This window comes from Hippocampus zosterae, chromosome 10, assembly GCF_025434085.1.
Source record: "Hippocampus zosterae strain Florida chromosome 10, ASM2543408v3, whole genome shotgun sequence".
Taxonomy (NCBI): Eukaryota; Metazoa; Chordata; class Actinopteri; order Syngnathiformes; family Syngnathidae; genus Hippocampus; species Hippocampus zosterae.
In genome coordinates, this window is record NC_067460.1 from 23,939,009 (window position 1) to 23,956,350 (window position 17,342).

Consider the following 17,342-nt stretch of genomic DNA (forward strand, 5'->3'; position numbering starts at 1 on the left):
TCATTCATGAAATTTGGGGAATTCGTACACAAGGCAACTCACACTCCCGCCAATCCAAGTCCCGTTCATTTCGAGAGGTCCTTCATCGCAAACAGTGTCAAAAGGGCTTTCTTGATCAAGTCAAACCTCTCCAACTTGTCGGTTCACAGTCCAACCACTGAATTACTTCCAAAGAATTGCAGTTCAGAGTCCGCTCTTCAGTATTCACGGGCAACTTGTACAGAAACGAGTTCCAGTTGACAGGTTCCACGCTCAAGCCACTCAACTTTGCTCCTGAAGATGCCAGCGCTCTGCCGCCGGCTTGTGGTCAAGATTGTGTACTGCAGGAACACGCCGGCCTGCTTCACGGAGATTTGAAGCTGTTGATGAGCGTCGATTATACTCGCGCAGCAAAGTCTCGCGTGACTTTCAGCAAACTGTCGCTGCACTTGAAGGTTCCGGTGCAACATATTCCATGAGACCTTCCATTGGATGAAGCCAATAATTTGCTGCTATAATGTTACTCCATGTGTTATCTGTGCTGTGCTTTTTTTTATTTTTTACATGTAATAATTGCGTGCTGATGGTTCAAAAACGTCACAATGTAAGAGCACATGACTGAAAGTGCAATTAGAGGCGCCATGCCCCCAAAAAGCACAGTGTTAAATGTGTTTGAATGAAGAGACAAGCGAATGAAAAGAATCATAAGAAACTAAACGGAAGCTACATGATGCATTGGATGTAGCACGGTGCTTCCAGTCAAATATGACATTTTGTTTATTCAAAGTCGTCTTTATTTTTCTATTTTTTTTTCAAAGGCGAGGAAACGTGAGGCTGTAAAGTGCATGTGCGCATCTTTGAAACGCGCTGTTCCAACTTGCATCGAATGTTTGTGTCCACCAATATGCCCCGGCTCGCTTGTTTGTGCTCGTACCACGCGTCACTCCGTTTTGTTTTTTTTTTCAAGGGCTCCGAAAACGTTTGACTGGTCGAGAATCAAATCGCACAAATTCTGTTCAGAGTCCTTTATTTTGCGGGGGGGGGGGGGGGGGGGGGGGGGGGCACATTCTCCCCGCAGTGTCAGTAGTATAAAACGGTCTTCAATGGAAAAAAATGCGTCAGTGTGACGTAACAACATACCCGTGCGTATTATCGAGATCCATAATCCAATTCAGGATATATCGAAATGGATGAGCTCCTTTGAAAAGGGACATATGGAATATTGACCTTTTAATAGCTTACATACACTTTGTGTGGTCTCTGGAGTGCCTGCTCGCCCGTCAAGTGTCAAATTAAACAACCGAATCAATCTTTGGTGAGTGGTCTATTTCGAAACACGTGTAAGCTTTTCTTAAATTGTTTTTTTTTATTTAGCTTTTCTTTGAAGTATTTATGACAAATTTGGCATACATTTTGATGAATGACTTGGTGAACTAAATATTACACACTACTGACTGCAAATAGCAGCAATCAATGTGTTGTACACCCATGATGTATTGTAAGGAATCTTCAGCCGAAAAAAGCGACCATGTATAGTAAGGCATTTTTAGCCGGGAAAAAAACGACCATGTATAGTAAGGCGTTTTGTGCCGAAAAAAACGACCATGTATAGCAAGGCGTTTTTAGCCGAAAAAAAAACGACCATGTATAGTAAGGCGTTTTAGCCGGGAAAAAAACTACCATGTATAGTAAGGCGTTTTTAGCCGAAAAAAACGACCATGTATAGTAAGGCGTTTTTATCCGAAAAAAACGACCATGTATAGTAAGGCGTTTTTAGCCGAAAAAAACGACCATGTATAGTAAGGCGTTTTGTGCCGAAAAAAACGACCATGTGTAGTAAGGCGTTTTTAGCCCAAAAAAACGACCATGTATAGTAAGGCGTTTTTAGCCGAAAAATTCGACCATGTATAATAAGGCTTTTTTAGTCGAAAAAAATGACCATGTATAGTAAGGCGTTTTAGCCGAAAAAAACGACCATGTATAGTAAGGCGTTTTTAGCCGGGGAAAAAACGACCATGTATAGTAAGAAGTTTTTAGCCCAAAAAAACGACCTATACCTATACATGGTCGTTTTTATTCGGGTTAAAACGCCTTACTATACATGGTCGTTTTTATGGTCGTTTTTTTGGGGCTAAAAACGCCTTACTATACATGGTCGTTTTTTTCGGCTAAAAACGCCTTACTATACATGGTCGTTTTTTTGGGCTAAAAACGCCTTACTATACATGGTCGTTTTTTTTGCGGCTAAAAACGCCTTACTATACATGGTCGTTTTTTTCAGCTAAAAACACCTTACTAAACATGGTCGTTTTTTGGGGCTAAAAACGCCTTACTATACATGGTCGTTTTTTTCCCGGCTAAAAACGCCTTACTAAACATGGTCGTTTTTGGGGCTAAAACGCCTTACTATACATGGTCGTTTTTTTCGGCTAAAAACGCCTTACTATACATGGTCGTTTTTTCTTCGGCTAAAAACGCCTTACTATACATGGTCGTTTTTTTGGGCTAAAAACGCCTTACTATACATGGTCGTTTTTTGGGGGGCTGAAACGCCTTACTATACATGGTCGTTTCTTTCGCCGGCTAAAAACGCCTTACTATACATGGTCGTTTTTTTTCGTCTAAAAACGCCTTACTATACATGGTCTTTTCTTTTCGGCTAAAAACGCCTTACTATACATGGTCTTTTTTTGGGGGGGCTAAAAACGCCTTACTATACATGGTCTTTTCTTTTCGGCTAAAAACGCCTTACTATACATGGTAGTTTTTTCCCGGCTAAAAACGCCTTACTATACATGGTCGGTTTTTTTCATCTAAAACGCTTACTATACATGGTCGTTTTTTTGGGCTAAAAACGCCTTACTATACATGGTCGTTTTTTTGGGCTAAAAACGCCTTACTATACATGGTCGGGTTTTTTCGGCTAAAACGCCTTACTATACATGGTCGTTTTTTCGGCTAAAAACACCCTACTATACATGGTTGTTTTTTTGGGGCTAAAAACGCCTTACTATACATGGTTGTTTTTTGGGCTAAAAACGCCTTACTATACATGGTAGTTTTTTCCCGGCTAAAAACGCCTTACTATACATGGTCGGTTTTTTTCGGCTAAAAACGCCTTACTATACATGGTCGTTTTTTTGGGGCTAAAAACGCCTTACTATACATGGTCGGGTTTTTTCGGCTAAAAACGCCTTACTATACATGGTCGTTTTTTTTCGGCTAAAAACACCCTACTATACATGGTTGTTTTTTTGGGGCTAAAAACGCCTTACTATACATGGTTGTTTTTTGCGGGCTAAAAACACCCTACTATACATGGTAGTTTTTTCCCGGCTAAAAACGCCTTACTATACATGGTCGGTTTTTTTTCGGCTAAAAACGCCTTACTATACATGGTCTTTTTTGTTCCGCACCTGCCAGTGAGAACCATGAGAACCAGCTGGAGTTTACGAAATCCATTTGCCCAACAGATGAGAAGCAGATTGTAAAAGAAAATGAAATCTGGACAAAGCTTTTTCCCCCCCAAAAAATCTTTTTATTCTTCTTTTATCTCATTAAAAATGCTGAAAAGTGACGTGGGGGAAACAACATTTTTTTAAAGCGAAATCCTGCTGTGACAAGTTCAGACAGAAAGTAGCAATAAAAGCACTTGGAAAAGAAAAAGACATTCAGTAAAGTGACATGGTCATTTTTTAAACACGTTTGCATGAATAACATCTAAAGAGAAAATATCCCAGACTTCAAAAAAATATATATATAGAGATATATATGTATATTTAAAATGCAACTCAGAAAACATAAGTATACAAATAGGCAACGAAGTATCGCGGCATAAATAAATAAATAAAAAACAGCGATGCATAAACACATTCACAATATCAACTAATGAATACAAACAAATCTAAATGATTCTCAAATGAAAACGACAAAAAGCTTATTTTCCAGCTCTCCTCTCATAGGTTTGCCACAAAATATGAATCCATTTGCATACTTTAAATTATGAAATATGTTCATGTCATGACTGCACAGTTGCACTTATTTATTTTTTGGGGGGGGGGGGGCGGGGGGTGCACAGACTGAATGTGTGGTGTCATACAAGCTAGGAGGACGCTTACACGCAGTCTCCAAGTGCTTGAGCATCACTGTTGTTGTGTGTCCGAGTGTTGGAAAACAGTCTGCTAAACATGCTACAATTTCGAACGGCACGACCTGCTCGGGTTGTTGCTCCCTTGAGGAGGAGGAGCTGGTTGGGGACGTGGCCTCACACAGTCATTAAAAAAAATAATAATGTTCTTTCATTCTTTGACTGGATCAGTGGTTGATTTGAAATGATTCTTGCATGATCTCGAAAATCCAGATTTGCGTGTTTGAACGTTTCTCTCCCACTAGAGGGCAGTGTTCAAGCACAAATGCGGTTACAAGCGAGAGCTACCAGCCAGCCAGGAAGTCTTGAAAAAAAGACAAAGGCCTGACTTGAAATGGATTTATTTTTACATTTACAAAAATGAGGATATCAAATTTTAAACGTTAATAAGATAAGAGGAGAATTGTCAGCAGGTCCAACTCCCCCACTTGGAGAGCAAGTTAATGGATGCCATGAATTGACCTCCACACATCATCGGCGGGGGGAACAAGACGGAGAAAACAAATTTCTCCCCTGTAAATGTCACCTTAATCATGGTCGTGACTCACCCCCCCCCCCCCCCCCCCCCACAGCACCCTCCCTGCTTAGTTTGGCTGTGTGTTTATGAGCTAGGATGGAAAAACTCCTCATGGTTGTGTGCCGCGTGACTCTCTGGATGTTTAAACCGGACATAAACAAACATATTCCTGCTTGACAGGAATTTTCTTCCCAAGTCCAGCATGTCACGGTCACATCCTGACACCGGCTTGTATATTTATGGGAGATAATCCGATTCCGTTCGGTTTACGAGCAAGTCTCGGAACCGTTTGTTGTACATTTCCCACGTTCTCGTTTGGCTCGCGCAACTCTGGCAGACGTCAAGCGCGTCGGTGCTTGAAGGCAAACCTGTTTTTTGCCAGGCCACCGGGACGGGGCCCGCACGCGACGTTGTCGTCGTCTCTCTCGGACCCCGGTCGCGGTTCTTGGTCCAGAGTGAGCGCCGCCGGGTCGTCGCTCAGTATCGGTGTTGGTGCTCGTAATGCCAGCGGTTGAAGTCGATGTTGAAGGCGACGATACTTCCTGAGGCCATCCCAGTGATCAGGGTCCTACGGAGCACAAAAAAATGTCGGATAGGCCACGTGCATGTGTCCCCACGTGGCCAAAACTCTGCTGTCCTTCAGGGGGGGGGGGGGGATCACACACTTTGACGTCACGCTCAGAGCCCCCCGGCACCGCCGCACAGGCTCGTAGACTTGACTGACGTGTGTGTGTGTGTGTGTGTGTGTGTTTGTCTGTTTATTGGAGCAACGTGAAAACAGAGAGCTTCGAACGGACAAAGAAGCGGCTGTAAAGTAAGTCGACTCGCTACGGGCCACGAGCCTCCCATGTTAAGGCCGCTTGTACGCCGAGTCAAAGCCAAACTGACAAGCGTGGCGCAAACGCGCACCGTGGAGCTTTTTCCTCAGGCTACGCATGATTTAAAAGTCAATCAGGCTTTTTTTTTAATCGCAACATTAGATTTTTTACACATATACTCGGCTTCCACCCGCATTCTGAAAACACGCACGCTAGCTTGATGGACCGCTTTAAACGGTCCCTCGGTGGCGTGAGTGTGAGCACGGACGGTTGTTCGTCTATGTGTGCCCTGCGATTGGCTGGCGACCGGTTCAGGGTGTCCCCCACCTACTGCCCGAAGACGGCTCACGCGGATTAGAAAATAGATGGATGGATGTTCTATACAGGCATTCTAAGAATACTCCTAGATTTTCATTCATTCATTCATCTTCCGAGCCGCTTGATCCTCACTAGGGTCGCGGGGGGTGCTGGAGCCCATCCCAGCTGTCTTCGGGCAGTAGGCGGGGGACACCCTGAACCGGTCGCCAGCCAATCGCAGGGCACACAGAGACGAACAACCATCCACGCTCACATTCACATCAAGGGACAATTTTTTTAAAGCGTCCAATCAGCCAGCCATGCATGTTTTTGGAATGTGGGAGGAAACCGGAGCACCCGGAGAAAACCCACGCAGGCCCGGGGAGAACATGGAAACTCCACACAGGGAGGCCGCAGCTGGAATCGAACCCGGTACCTCTGCACTGTGAAGCCCACGTGCTAACCACTGGGCTACCGGGCCGCCCCTCCTAGATTTTTACACGTCAAATTTAAAATGAATTTCGATTCTACAGACAGCTTTCTTTTGTGGCTGGTTTGGAATGCAACGTCCTTTGGGGATTAAAAAAATATATATATATAAGACAAGGTGGCATCGGTTGGCAATTTGTGGCTGACCTTTGATCATGGGACAGGTCCATGGCTCTGATGGCGGCGTCGCAGGCCGGGTACACGTAGAGTGGCTCGAGGCTGCACGCCTGCCACACTTGGACCACGCCGTTGTCGCCACCGGTGGCCAGATTGTGCCCGTCGCTGCTCAGCACCATGGCCTTGAACCCCAAAAACATTCATCAGGCTCACTTTTTGGCATGCAACCGTGTGCGTAGTTTGCATTTTCCCCGTCGTGCCTCTCGTAGTTGTTAACAAACTGCCGATTTCAGATTCTTTACTCATTTACAAGATGCTTTAGGAAGCAAATAAAACCCTGAGAAGTCAAAGTAAAATGGAAAACAGCACAGTACAATTCAGTGAGTAAAAAAGAATCAAAGAAAAATGTTTTTTTTTTAAATAGAAACAAAAATTGAAGCAAAAAAAATCTAAACAAGTCAATGAAAAATAAAAGGGAAAAATTTCTTAATGAGGGTGGCCCGGTAGTCCAGTGGTTAGCACGTCGGCTTCACAGTGCAGAGGTACCGGGTTCGATTCCAGCTCCGGCCTCCCTGTGTGGAGTTTGCATGTTCTCCCCGGGCCTGCGTGGGTTTTCTCCGGGTGCTCCGGTTTCCTCCCACATTCCAAAAACATGCGTGGCCGGCTGATTGAACACTCTAAATTGTCCCTAGGTGTGAGTGTGAGTACGAATGGTTGTTCGTCTCTGTGTGCCCTGCGATTGGCTGGCAACCGATCAACCGATTCAGGGTGTCCCCCGCCTACTGCCCGGAGACAGCTGGGATGGGCTCCAGCACCCCCCGCGACCCTAGTGAGGATCAAGCGGCACAGAAGATGAATGAATGAATGAACTACTTAATGAGTCAAATGAAGTAAAAGGAGAAAAAAAAGTTGTATGAACACCACAAAAAGTCATCTGAAAAAAAGAACAAATCAAATAAAAGTACATGAACATGAAACATATCAAAAAAGAGCATTCAGCGGAATTGAATAATTGCAATGCAAAAAAAAGTCTGCAAAAATAAAGCTGCTTTTGCTTGTTTTCTAGCCCGTTTTGTGTGTGTGTGTGTGTGTGTGTCCTCCTGACCCTGGTGCTGTCTCGGAGTTCCATGTGGGCCAGCAGCTTGCCGTTGATGCTGAAGTTGCAGAAGCGCCCGCGCTCGTAGTACACGATGCAGTGGCCCTCGCTGGACACCGAGATGAGCCGCGGCCGCCGCCAGCCCTCAGGACCCTCCAGCGCCCGCAGCAGGTCCCCGGTGATGGTGTGCACAAGGCACGGGCCATCTGCTAGCCAACACACACACACACACACACGCGCAGAACGCACACACTAAACTGACCACATTTTCAACTTTGAACGCTGAAATCTTCTTCGCTCATCGGTACGGCGCTAATATTAGCCGCTCTTTGCAGAGGACAAAGAATATCTTTTGGTGTTAAATTGTCTCCGTGCCACTGGACTGTTTGGATTCAATACGCGGCTTGAAGGGTTACGTCACCGCAACATAAAGTTAGCATTCAGCATGTGGACTGAAAGGACGTGTCTGTTTTAAATACAAAAGGTTTAATTGTTGTTGTATGACGCTTAGTTTTAGGGGCAACTCCAGATGGGAGTGGCAATAAAAAGCTTACAAGGTACCATTGTACTGGACAGAGTTTTTTTTTGGTGGTTGTTTTGTTTGACATATAGGCTGGCTGACCTTTGCCCCCGCTGATGACCAGCCCCAGCTCTGCGCAGACCGCCACGCACGCCACTTCCTGGTCGTGGCCCGTGAGGACAGCTCGCGGCGCCGGGTAGTCGCCTGCAACAGGCCACACAGACAGCACTCAGATTTAGATTCTGTACAAGAAAGGACCCCGTGATGCCGTCAGCCCCGGTCATCACAGCGGATAAGGAGCAAGTTTGTGGCGTACTGTGGCACAACGCGGAGTTTCACCGATATTTATTGAGCAGAGGCACGTCTGATATGAGAAAAAAAGCTTGGTAGGTTCCATCCATAAAAAGCTACAGGACTCAATTTTCTGTTAGACCTTCAAAGATTAGCCAAATGGCTAAAAATGGCTGCCGTTGGCTCTCCCAAAATGAGAAATCGGCGGCCATTAAATGAGTTAAGCTCTAAAAAAACAAAGATTAAAATCATGTCGGGCGGCCCGGTAGTCCAGTGGTTAGCACGTCGGCTTCACAGTGCAGAGGTACCGGGTTCGATTCCAGCTCCGGCCTCCCTGTGCGGAGTTTGCATGTTCTCCCCGGGCCTGCGTGGGTTTTCTCCGGGTGCTCCGGTTTCCTCCCACATTCCAAAAACATGCGTGGCAGGCTGATTGAACACTCTAAATTGTCCCTAGGTGTGATTGTGAGCGCGGATGGTTGTTCGTCTCTGTGTGCCCTGCGATTGGCTGGCAACCGATTCAGGGTGTCCCCCGCCTACTGCCCGGAGACAGCTGGGATAGGCTCCAGCACCCCCCGCCACCCTAGTGAGGATCAAGCGGTTTGGAAGATGAATAAAATCATGTCGTTAATTGTCAATGAATTTGATTGCCTGTTAGTTGTCAATTCATTTCCGTACGGACTATTTTTACACAGTAAGCCAATTAAAATCACGGCCCGAAAGACGTCAGTCGTACATGACCGCAAAATCGGGCATATTGGGTGACAGCTGGGATCTCTGAGCAGATTTTTCTCCAAATCAGATCACGGTTTATCTGATCAAGCACATAAAGACAAGCTAATGCTACTATTTGGGGCTAATCCCTTCAGTCACGCGTCTGAGTGACAATGGTTGACAGTCGCGGACCCCCAAAGCCCGCCCGCCTCCCCCCGCGGTGGCGGTCCGGTGGGCCGGACTGTGATGGATGTGGTCCCGCAGAGACCGCGCGGGACCCTGAGCCGCGCTGTCAGTGCCAGCAGCTGCTCTGAGGATGATGTGGGGGTACTTCTGGGGGGGCGGGGGGGGGGTTGCTTTGACGAGGACAAGTGTCACAGCAAGCCTCTGGGGAGGTAACGAGGGAGCTGAGGCCGTTCACCTGCCCGACAAAAGATTCAATCTCAGTCGCCTTCACCCTGGGGACGAGCGCAACTGGCCCGTCCGTCCGCTCGGTGCTGGCGTCGGGCGGTGGGGGGGTAGGGGGGTGATCGAATGAGACCGACCATTTTAATTATTCAACACCTTTTTGATTGACATGGCCTCAACTCATGACGACCGCCATTTGCCAACACGTAAAGCGGAAATAATGCATATCATCAACACCTTGGCAAAAAATGCTTGTAATTCCCGACATGAACCACTAGATGGTGGCAAACTCCGTTTCAGTTATTGACTTTGCAAAAGCTCTCACCAGATGGCGCCAAAGCTTCACAATGACATCAGACATGGCTTTGACAAACTTGTGAAAGCCGAAACACAAATACTGTATGAGGAGATTTGAATACTTTAAACTGTAAATAAAACACAAAGCTATGATTGAGAAAAAAAAAACATTCCAACTCCTTTCAGATAACAATTTATGTTGTACATTTCATACACAAGATAACTCAATGTGCTTCACATAATTAAAAAATGACAACATTTACAAACGTGTTCAAGGCTTTTAAAAGCAAAGTCAATCAATCAAAAATATCTTACTCAGCGAACAAAAAGTGCAAAAACACGATTTGGGAAAACGTGATGTTTAAAATACTTTGACAAAAAATTCACATACATTTTGACCGACTTCTTTTCCACACAAATGGCTTAAAGATGACTTGATTTCAAAACCGCCCCCCCCCCCCAACAATTTCATTGTTGAAGAAGATATTCGCAGTGTTGAAGATGCAGCAGGGGAATTCTATTTCCCCGATGTAACCAACACAAAAAGGCTCCCCCGGCTAATTGGACTCAGCCGAGCCGAAATTGTTAATTAGCCGTCGCCGCTTCTGTCAACTTCATCAAATCGGGACTTGCGCGTAGAAGGTGTGAAACACAAAGGCAAAAAACCCAAAAAAACAAAACACAAAGCCACTTACTGTTGGCGGGGTTGTCGCCAATGATGTGGTGCCTGCCGCTCCAGTACCACAGAAGAAGAGTGGCGTCTCGGGAGCCCGACACGATGTAGCAGTCGCCCCCGATGTACGACTCGGAGCGCGCCACACACGTCACCACGTCCCAGTGGCCGAACACGATCTGGGTCAGCTTTCCTGCTCGGGACACACAATGTGGCAGGCATGCGTCCGTCATCGCGTCACAGGCTGCGTTAACAACCCACAAGAAGGATGATGGAGACCCCTCCCCCCCCCTCCAGCCCGTTCCCCCAAAAATTCGGCACGATGGATGGATGAAATGTACGGTTACAAGCGGCCGAAATGAGTTTTCTCCGCAGGGTGTCCGGGCTCTCCCTTAGAGATAAGGTGAGGAGCTCGGTCATCCGGGAGGGGCTCCGAGTCGAGCTGCTTCTCCTCCACATCGAGAGGAGCCAGATGAGGTGGCTTGGGCATCTGATTCGGATGCTTCCTGAACGCCTCCCCGGTGAGGTGTTCCGGTCATGTCCCACCGGGAGGAGACCCCGAGGAAGACCCAGGACACGCTGGAGAGACTATGTCACCCAGCTTGCCTGGGAACGCCTCGGGATCCCCCGGGGAGAGCTGGAAGAAGTAGCTCGGGAGAGGGAAGTCTGGGCTTCCCTGCTAAAGCTGTTGCCCCCGCGACCCGGCCCCGGATAAGCGGTAGATGATGGATGGATGGATGGATGGATGGATGGATGGATGGATGAAATAGCGCAACAACCGACACCGTTTTATTTCGTTGTTTTGATTACATTTCGGTTCCTTGTGTGTCTTTTGCATGTTTTGGTTCCACGTGTTGTCATCAGCCCGGTTCCTCGTGCAAACCAATCAGCTCCCTCCAACCGCACGCGCCTTGTCCATGCGTTCCTCTTTGCCTCGTCGCTTTGCTCATATTTACTTATTTTTTTTCAACAATTGCTTTTTATTTTATTTTGTAAACGAAAAACATTGTTCAATTTTATTCATTCATTCATCCATCTTCCGAGCCGCTTGATCCTCACTAGGGTCGCGGGGGGTGCTGGAGCCTATCCCAGCTGTCTTCGGGCAGTAGGTGGGGGACACCCTGAACCGGTTGCCAGCCAATCACAGAGCACACAGAGACGAACAACCATCCACGCTCACACTCACACCTAGGGACAATTTAGAGCGTTCAATCAGCCTGCCATGCATATTTTTGGAATGTGGGAGGAAACTGGAGCACCCGGAGAAAACCCACGCAGGCCCGGGGAGAACATGCAAACTCCACACAGGGAGGCCGGAGCTGGAATCGAACCCGGTACCTCTGCACTGTGAAGCCGACGTGCTAACCACTGGACTACCGGGCCGCCCTGTTCAATTTTAGCTGGAGTTATTCCATTTTTGCTCACTAGCCTTGAGGATTACAAAACAGACAACAAGACAAAGATGGCTGCCGACTCATCTTTGTCACTTCGGAAACATTGTGAGGCACTTTGTTGCAGTCGCCAGTCTGGTTATTAAAATATAGTGGCCATTTCTTTCAAAGTGCTTGGAGGGCATCAGGTACTAAGATTTAGGGGGGCTTGGGGGGGTTCACTACTCACGGCCGGCCGGGTTCGCCATATGACAAAAGGGCCATTCGGCAGAAAACAACACGGCGGACTATCGACGGCATCATCCACGCACCAGCGCGTCCACCTTTTTGCGCCCACCTGTCTCCGAGGAGTACACGCGGAAGCTCTTGTCCCAGAAGCCGCACACCAGGATGTAGCGGTTGTCAGCTGTCACCACAAAGCACTGCGTGCTGATCTGGATGCTCTGGTCCACTAAGTCTGTGATCTGACGCTTGTTGCTCGCAGCGCCGTTGGCTGCGGCGGCAAAGGAGGACACGCGTCGACACGAGAACGTTACAAGCGGCGTACGCGTTGGGAGAAGCCGCGGGCGCGGGCCAAGTCGTGGCTATAACTCACCAATCAGAGGGTCCATCTCAATTGGGAGATGATGAGCCTGTTCCAGGGAGTATCCGGGTGCTCCTCGGAGGCCTGAGGTAAAGAGTACGCATTTTGAGTGGCGGAAAGTACACAGTATTAGTGATGTGGTGTGTTTTAACCCTTTCACTAATGACTCGGCATGACTTCGATTTGTTCTTGGTTTTACTGTTTGGTGCTTTCTACCGCCTTTATTACCGATTTGTCTTACTGTTTAGTGTGCATGTTAAATTGCTCCATGTACAGCACTTTGTATGCAGCGATGGCTGTTTGAAAGTGCTCTATAAATACCCTTGACTTCAATGGACGTTTGAACACAAACGGTGGAGCAACACATGTAAACATATAACAATTCTCACAGGAATATGTATTCTTTATCCCTGCAAAGAATAACTGATTGACAGCGGCCTGCTGAGTCTATTTCGAAACACTTCTTGTGTGTCTCTGTACTATACTGCCCCCGATGGTGGTCCAGAAAAAGCGCCTTTTGACTTCCGCTCTCTCTGTGAACAAATATATGAACTTGATTGAAAAGATTTTTGGCTATTGATCTATAAACAGCTGAACGTCCGCAAAGGTTTTCACTGTCAGGCGGAGCACCGTGAACATATCCGAGGCAACACACACACACACACACACACACACACACGAGTTTTATAGCGAGGGTGGTGTGGAGGAACACCTTTAGGATGAAAGGCCACTGTATCGGAGAGACGAAACGCATGAAGACATTTATAGCGGGCAGGAATAAAAATCAATGCGCGTCGTCGTCAGAGCCAAACCACATTTCCTCTCTCGGCTCCAAAATGGCCGCCCGTGGTCTGCAGCTGCCCTCATTAGGGCGGCTAGATTCCCTCTCAATGTGTTTTCCACTCTGACAGCTGGCAAGTGTGATGAGAATGGGCGCTGTGCTGGAGCCGCGGCCTGATTTCCAAACAAGCATGGCGTTGGCCCCCTGACCCGGAGGTGGCGGCTGCGTTCTCAGGTTGGGGGGGTGGGGGTGGGGGCGGGGTTAACGCGGTTCACACGCCGGTGAAAGGCAACATGTGGAAGTGCCCAGGTGAGGCTTTTATGGGCGCGCCCGCCACTCACCGACAGTGTTGTGCCATCGGTTGACGGCGAAGAGGCGGCTGCACGTGACGGTGACCACGGCCGGCACGGCGAGGTGCGGTAGCGTGTTGGCGGCCACGTGCGTCACCGGCGAGTTGGACGGGAACTTCAGCACCATGATGACGTCCTGCTGCAGCTGGTCCTTGAACATCAAAGGACTCTGCGAATGCACGAAGACGGAAGGGGAACGTGCCGTTTTTTTTTTTTTTTTAAACATTTCAAACAGATCCTGGGTGCATTGGCGTAACAACATCGCCATGACGACCAGGGCATAGCAAGGGTGTTCAAATAAGCCAAGGGCTCCTCGGTGTTGTCAACTTGACAAATTTAGGATTTAGCAACTTTTGCAACCAATCAGGTGATGATTTAAAAAAAAAAAAAAAAAAAAAAAAGCTACAAGCAACAAATCTGGAAACTTCTCGCGGCCTTATTGGAGAATTCTGGAGCTTTTTACTTTGCCCCCCCCCCCCCGCTGATGGAACGTGCGCATTTTTCATCCCACATTTTCATCCCACAAATCACCCGCATTTTTGGGGTGATTTGACAAAAGCATGTCACCCACTTTATTCAATTATTTAAATTGTGTGTGTGTGTGTGTGTATGTGGGGGGGGGTCTCTTTGAAATAGTTCAGAACTGCCCCCTCCCCCTTTCCTCCCAGCATGCTCTCTGCTCTCACCAGGTGCATGGCGGAGCTGCGTGGAGGATGTGGCTCGATGAGCAAGTGAGATGGCGTCTGTCCAAAGCTCCGGATCTGCGCCTCTGTGGCCTGCGGGTGGGAAAGAGAGAAAGAAAGAGAGAGAGAGAAAGAGAGTGAGAGAGAGAGAGGGCTGCTGTCACAGCGGATATGCGTCAAAGTGATGGGTCAATGCGCTACTTGACAATGTGAGCAAATCCCAACTCAGCCTAGCCTCACGCGGCAGTGGGGGGGGAGGGCGGGGCGGGGCGGTCGGGTCGGCAGCGGGCGTGCGGGGTGCGCTCCCGGGACCGCCCCCCCCCTGACCCCCCCTTCCTCATCCGCCTCACCCTGCAGAGTCATCCAAGTGTTAGTATGGAAGAGACAGGCCTTTTCCTATTAACATGCTTGGCTTAGCCATTCCCATTTGCAGGCGCGAGGGGCCCCCCCCCCCGCTTGCACAAACGCTAACCTGGAGTGACATCCCAGCCAGCCCGGACGGGGCCGCGACGCTGTTTGGTGCAATTGTGAGGAAGACAAAGGCCAGGGCGCAAATACGCAACATGTTAACACGCACGAATATTGAGAGGCAGGCAAGGGGACATGAGGCCGCCTTCAAATGTGCTTGCTTCACACGCAAGGAAATAGTTGTCTGTTTTGAAGAAGGCGTGCACGCGCACGCAGACAACCGGAGCACCAAACATGAAATTGCAGACTTGCTCTAAAAACAAAACAAAAATTTTTTTTCAAGTCAAATAAAAACAAACTAATGTGTTTGTGTTGACTTTCAAGGTTCGATTTCTGTCGACGATTGAAAATATCCTTGACGGAGACGAACGTGCATCAAGGCAAATCAAAGATTGGCGTGGCTGTCATTGATGTTGATGGGCGGGACCGGCGCCGGTTCCTCCATCACGAACGGAGGCGTGCGCAGACGCCCGTCACGGTTGGCGCCGAGCCCTCCCTTTCGGACTGGGGGGCTGTACACACCGCTTAAAATCACACACGGCCAATGGGCAGCACATGCCAGGGCTGCGACCGCCGCACGGGATGTTCTGAGGTGATTCTGGATGAGGACAGGCCACCTGCTGCGAGTACCCCCCCCCCCCCCCCCCACCAAAACAACTTCCTCTAGCCCCGCAGTCACTTCCAATCTGGCACGACGCTGATGTCGAGACTGTTGACATTCGTGTACAGCCCCTTAGCCAATCAAAATACAGAAAAACAATGCACTGAAAAAAATCGGGGGCGGCCCGGTAGTCCAGTGGTTAGCACGTCGGCTTCACAGTGCGGAGGTACCGGGTTCGATTCCAGCTCCGGCCTCCCTGTGTGGAGTTTGTATGTTCTCCCCGGGCCTGCGTGGGTTTTCTCCGGGTGCTCCGGTTTCCTCCCACATTCCAAAAACATGCGTGGCAGGCTGATTGGACGCTCTAAATTGTCCCTAGGTGTGAGTGTGTGTGCGAATGGTTGTTCGTTTCTGTGTGCCCTGCGATTGGTTGGCAACCAATTTAGGGTGTCCCCCGCCTACTGCCCGAAGACAGCTGGGATAGGCTCCAGCACCCCCCGCGACCCTAGTGAGGATCAAGCGGCTCGGAAGATGAATGAATGAATGAAAAAAATCGGAAAAATGAACCGAGTTATAGCGGGGGGGGGGGTGTTACTGTACATCCGTTTGTTAACAGCAACAACATAAGCGTAGCAGTAAAGACAAATAGCGTCATAGAAATCAAAAAATCAAAGTGCACAAGAGCAATTTCACATTTGTCTTTTATGTAATCAGCATAGCGATAAAGACAAAATAGTCGTGACACCTTCAGCAATTCCCACCAAGCTCAGAAATGACACCATTTCGGCGATTGTGCGAAGTCAAAATGGCTGCCTGGCGCACTTCGGCTCTCTGGTGTATTGCGACAACCGAACGAGGATCTCAACAGCGGCATGAACAGCAAAGACAGCTGGAGCAAAAAAGACGGCCCGTTTGGAAAAGAACCCAGAAAAAGGGAACTCTTCAAGGTCAAAGGTCAAATCTTAGTTTTCAGGGAAAAGGCCTCTACGGCAGCTGGAGAAAAATCCCACACAAATGCGAAATCGGAATTAGCATCCTGAGGAAACTTGCTACAAATACTTCATTTGCAGCACATATCGGCATTTTGGCATGAACAGTTGGAAAAAAATTTCTTTCTTGAAAACAATTCCTACTGTGCTAATAAATCAAATCCTCACATCGGTAAAATGAATTCCTTTTTTTAAACAAATTTCAGTGGGACACGTCTGCGCCGCTCGCTACAAAATGACGAAAAAAAAAGAGCCATTTCTGCAGCTTCAAGTGACTTTGCGGGCCACGGGACGGGAGTATCTCTCTCTCTCTCTCTCTCGCACGCAATGCCGTAACACAACAACATCAAGGCTGTCAGACAGAAGGAGGACGCGCCCTCTGCTTGACCCGCTAAGCAGCGTGGGATCGCCGTGCGTCACGACACCTGAAGCCGACAACACGCCGGCAAGAATGATGGGGGGGAAGACACGCACACGCACACACCCACAAATACTGTAAAAAGCAGGGCCAACTACTCTCCTGAGTTTGAGCAGCATCAAGATGGAGAAACTACTGTTATTAGACGCTGCCCCCCCCCCCCCCCCCACAATGTACGCATTCATTGGTTGGCCTGTACATGTCAGAGAGCTCAGCAATATTAGTAAATATATCTATCATCCTGGAAACGTATTTCAGGTGGAGCTGAGCACAAATGGGGGCGGGGCTTCTTACGCCATCTTAGCAAAAAGGACGTGATTGGAGAGGACAATGTTTGCGGATTAGCTTAGCGCTAGCTAGCTGGTATGAAGGAACGCGGATGGGATGAATTTAAAACTGGACCAAAACAACAGGGTGGGGGTTCTGCCGTTGGCCGGGGCGCCGCGAGGGATGCTGGAGGTTCAAGTTATTTTCAACTAAAAAGGAAAACCGTTGCAAAGATTGATGCTAAAGTGTACACGAAAAGATACTTTTTCAAATAAGTGAACGAAAAGCCTTTTGGACAACGTATGGTGTAGATAAAGCACTTTCTAAGTGCACTGCATTTATTATTTTGACCACGAATAATTAAAGTGGATATTCGGTGTGAGCCCGAGCTCAATTTTTTTTTTTTCCAAGTCAAAAAAATAACGCGTGGCATTGGTTTCACTGAATGACATCA

At 48.1% G+C, this 17,342-nt stretch overlaps 1 protein-coding gene across 1 annotated transcript in view; it reads right to left on the reverse strand.

The window, feature by feature from the left end:
- Window positions 1-3,494: 3,494 nt before the first annotated feature.
- LOC127608540 (neurobeachin-like) overlaps window positions 3,495-17,342 on the reverse strand; it is a 160,371-nt gene continuing 146,523 nt past the window's right edge. The window contains exons 48-56 of the mRNA XM_052077661.1: window positions 14,152-14,241; window positions 13,457-13,634; window positions 12,347-12,418; window positions 12,089-12,244; window positions 10,383-10,553; window positions 8,083-8,184; window positions 7,470-7,666; window positions 6,395-6,546; window positions 3,495-5,211 (exon numbers count right to left, since the gene is read on the reverse strand). Of these exons, the coding sequence (XP_051933621.1) occupies window positions 5,121-5,211; window positions 6,395-6,546; window positions 7,470-7,666; window positions 8,083-8,184; window positions 10,383-10,553; window positions 12,089-12,244; window positions 12,347-12,418; window positions 13,457-13,634; window positions 14,152-14,241 (1,209 nt within the window). The 3' untranslated portion in view covers window positions 3,495-5,120. The remainder of the gene's footprint in view (window positions 5,212-6,394; window positions 6,547-7,469; window positions 7,667-8,082; window positions 8,185-10,382; window positions 10,554-12,088; window positions 12,245-12,346; window positions 12,419-13,456; window positions 13,635-14,151; window positions 14,242-17,342) is intronic.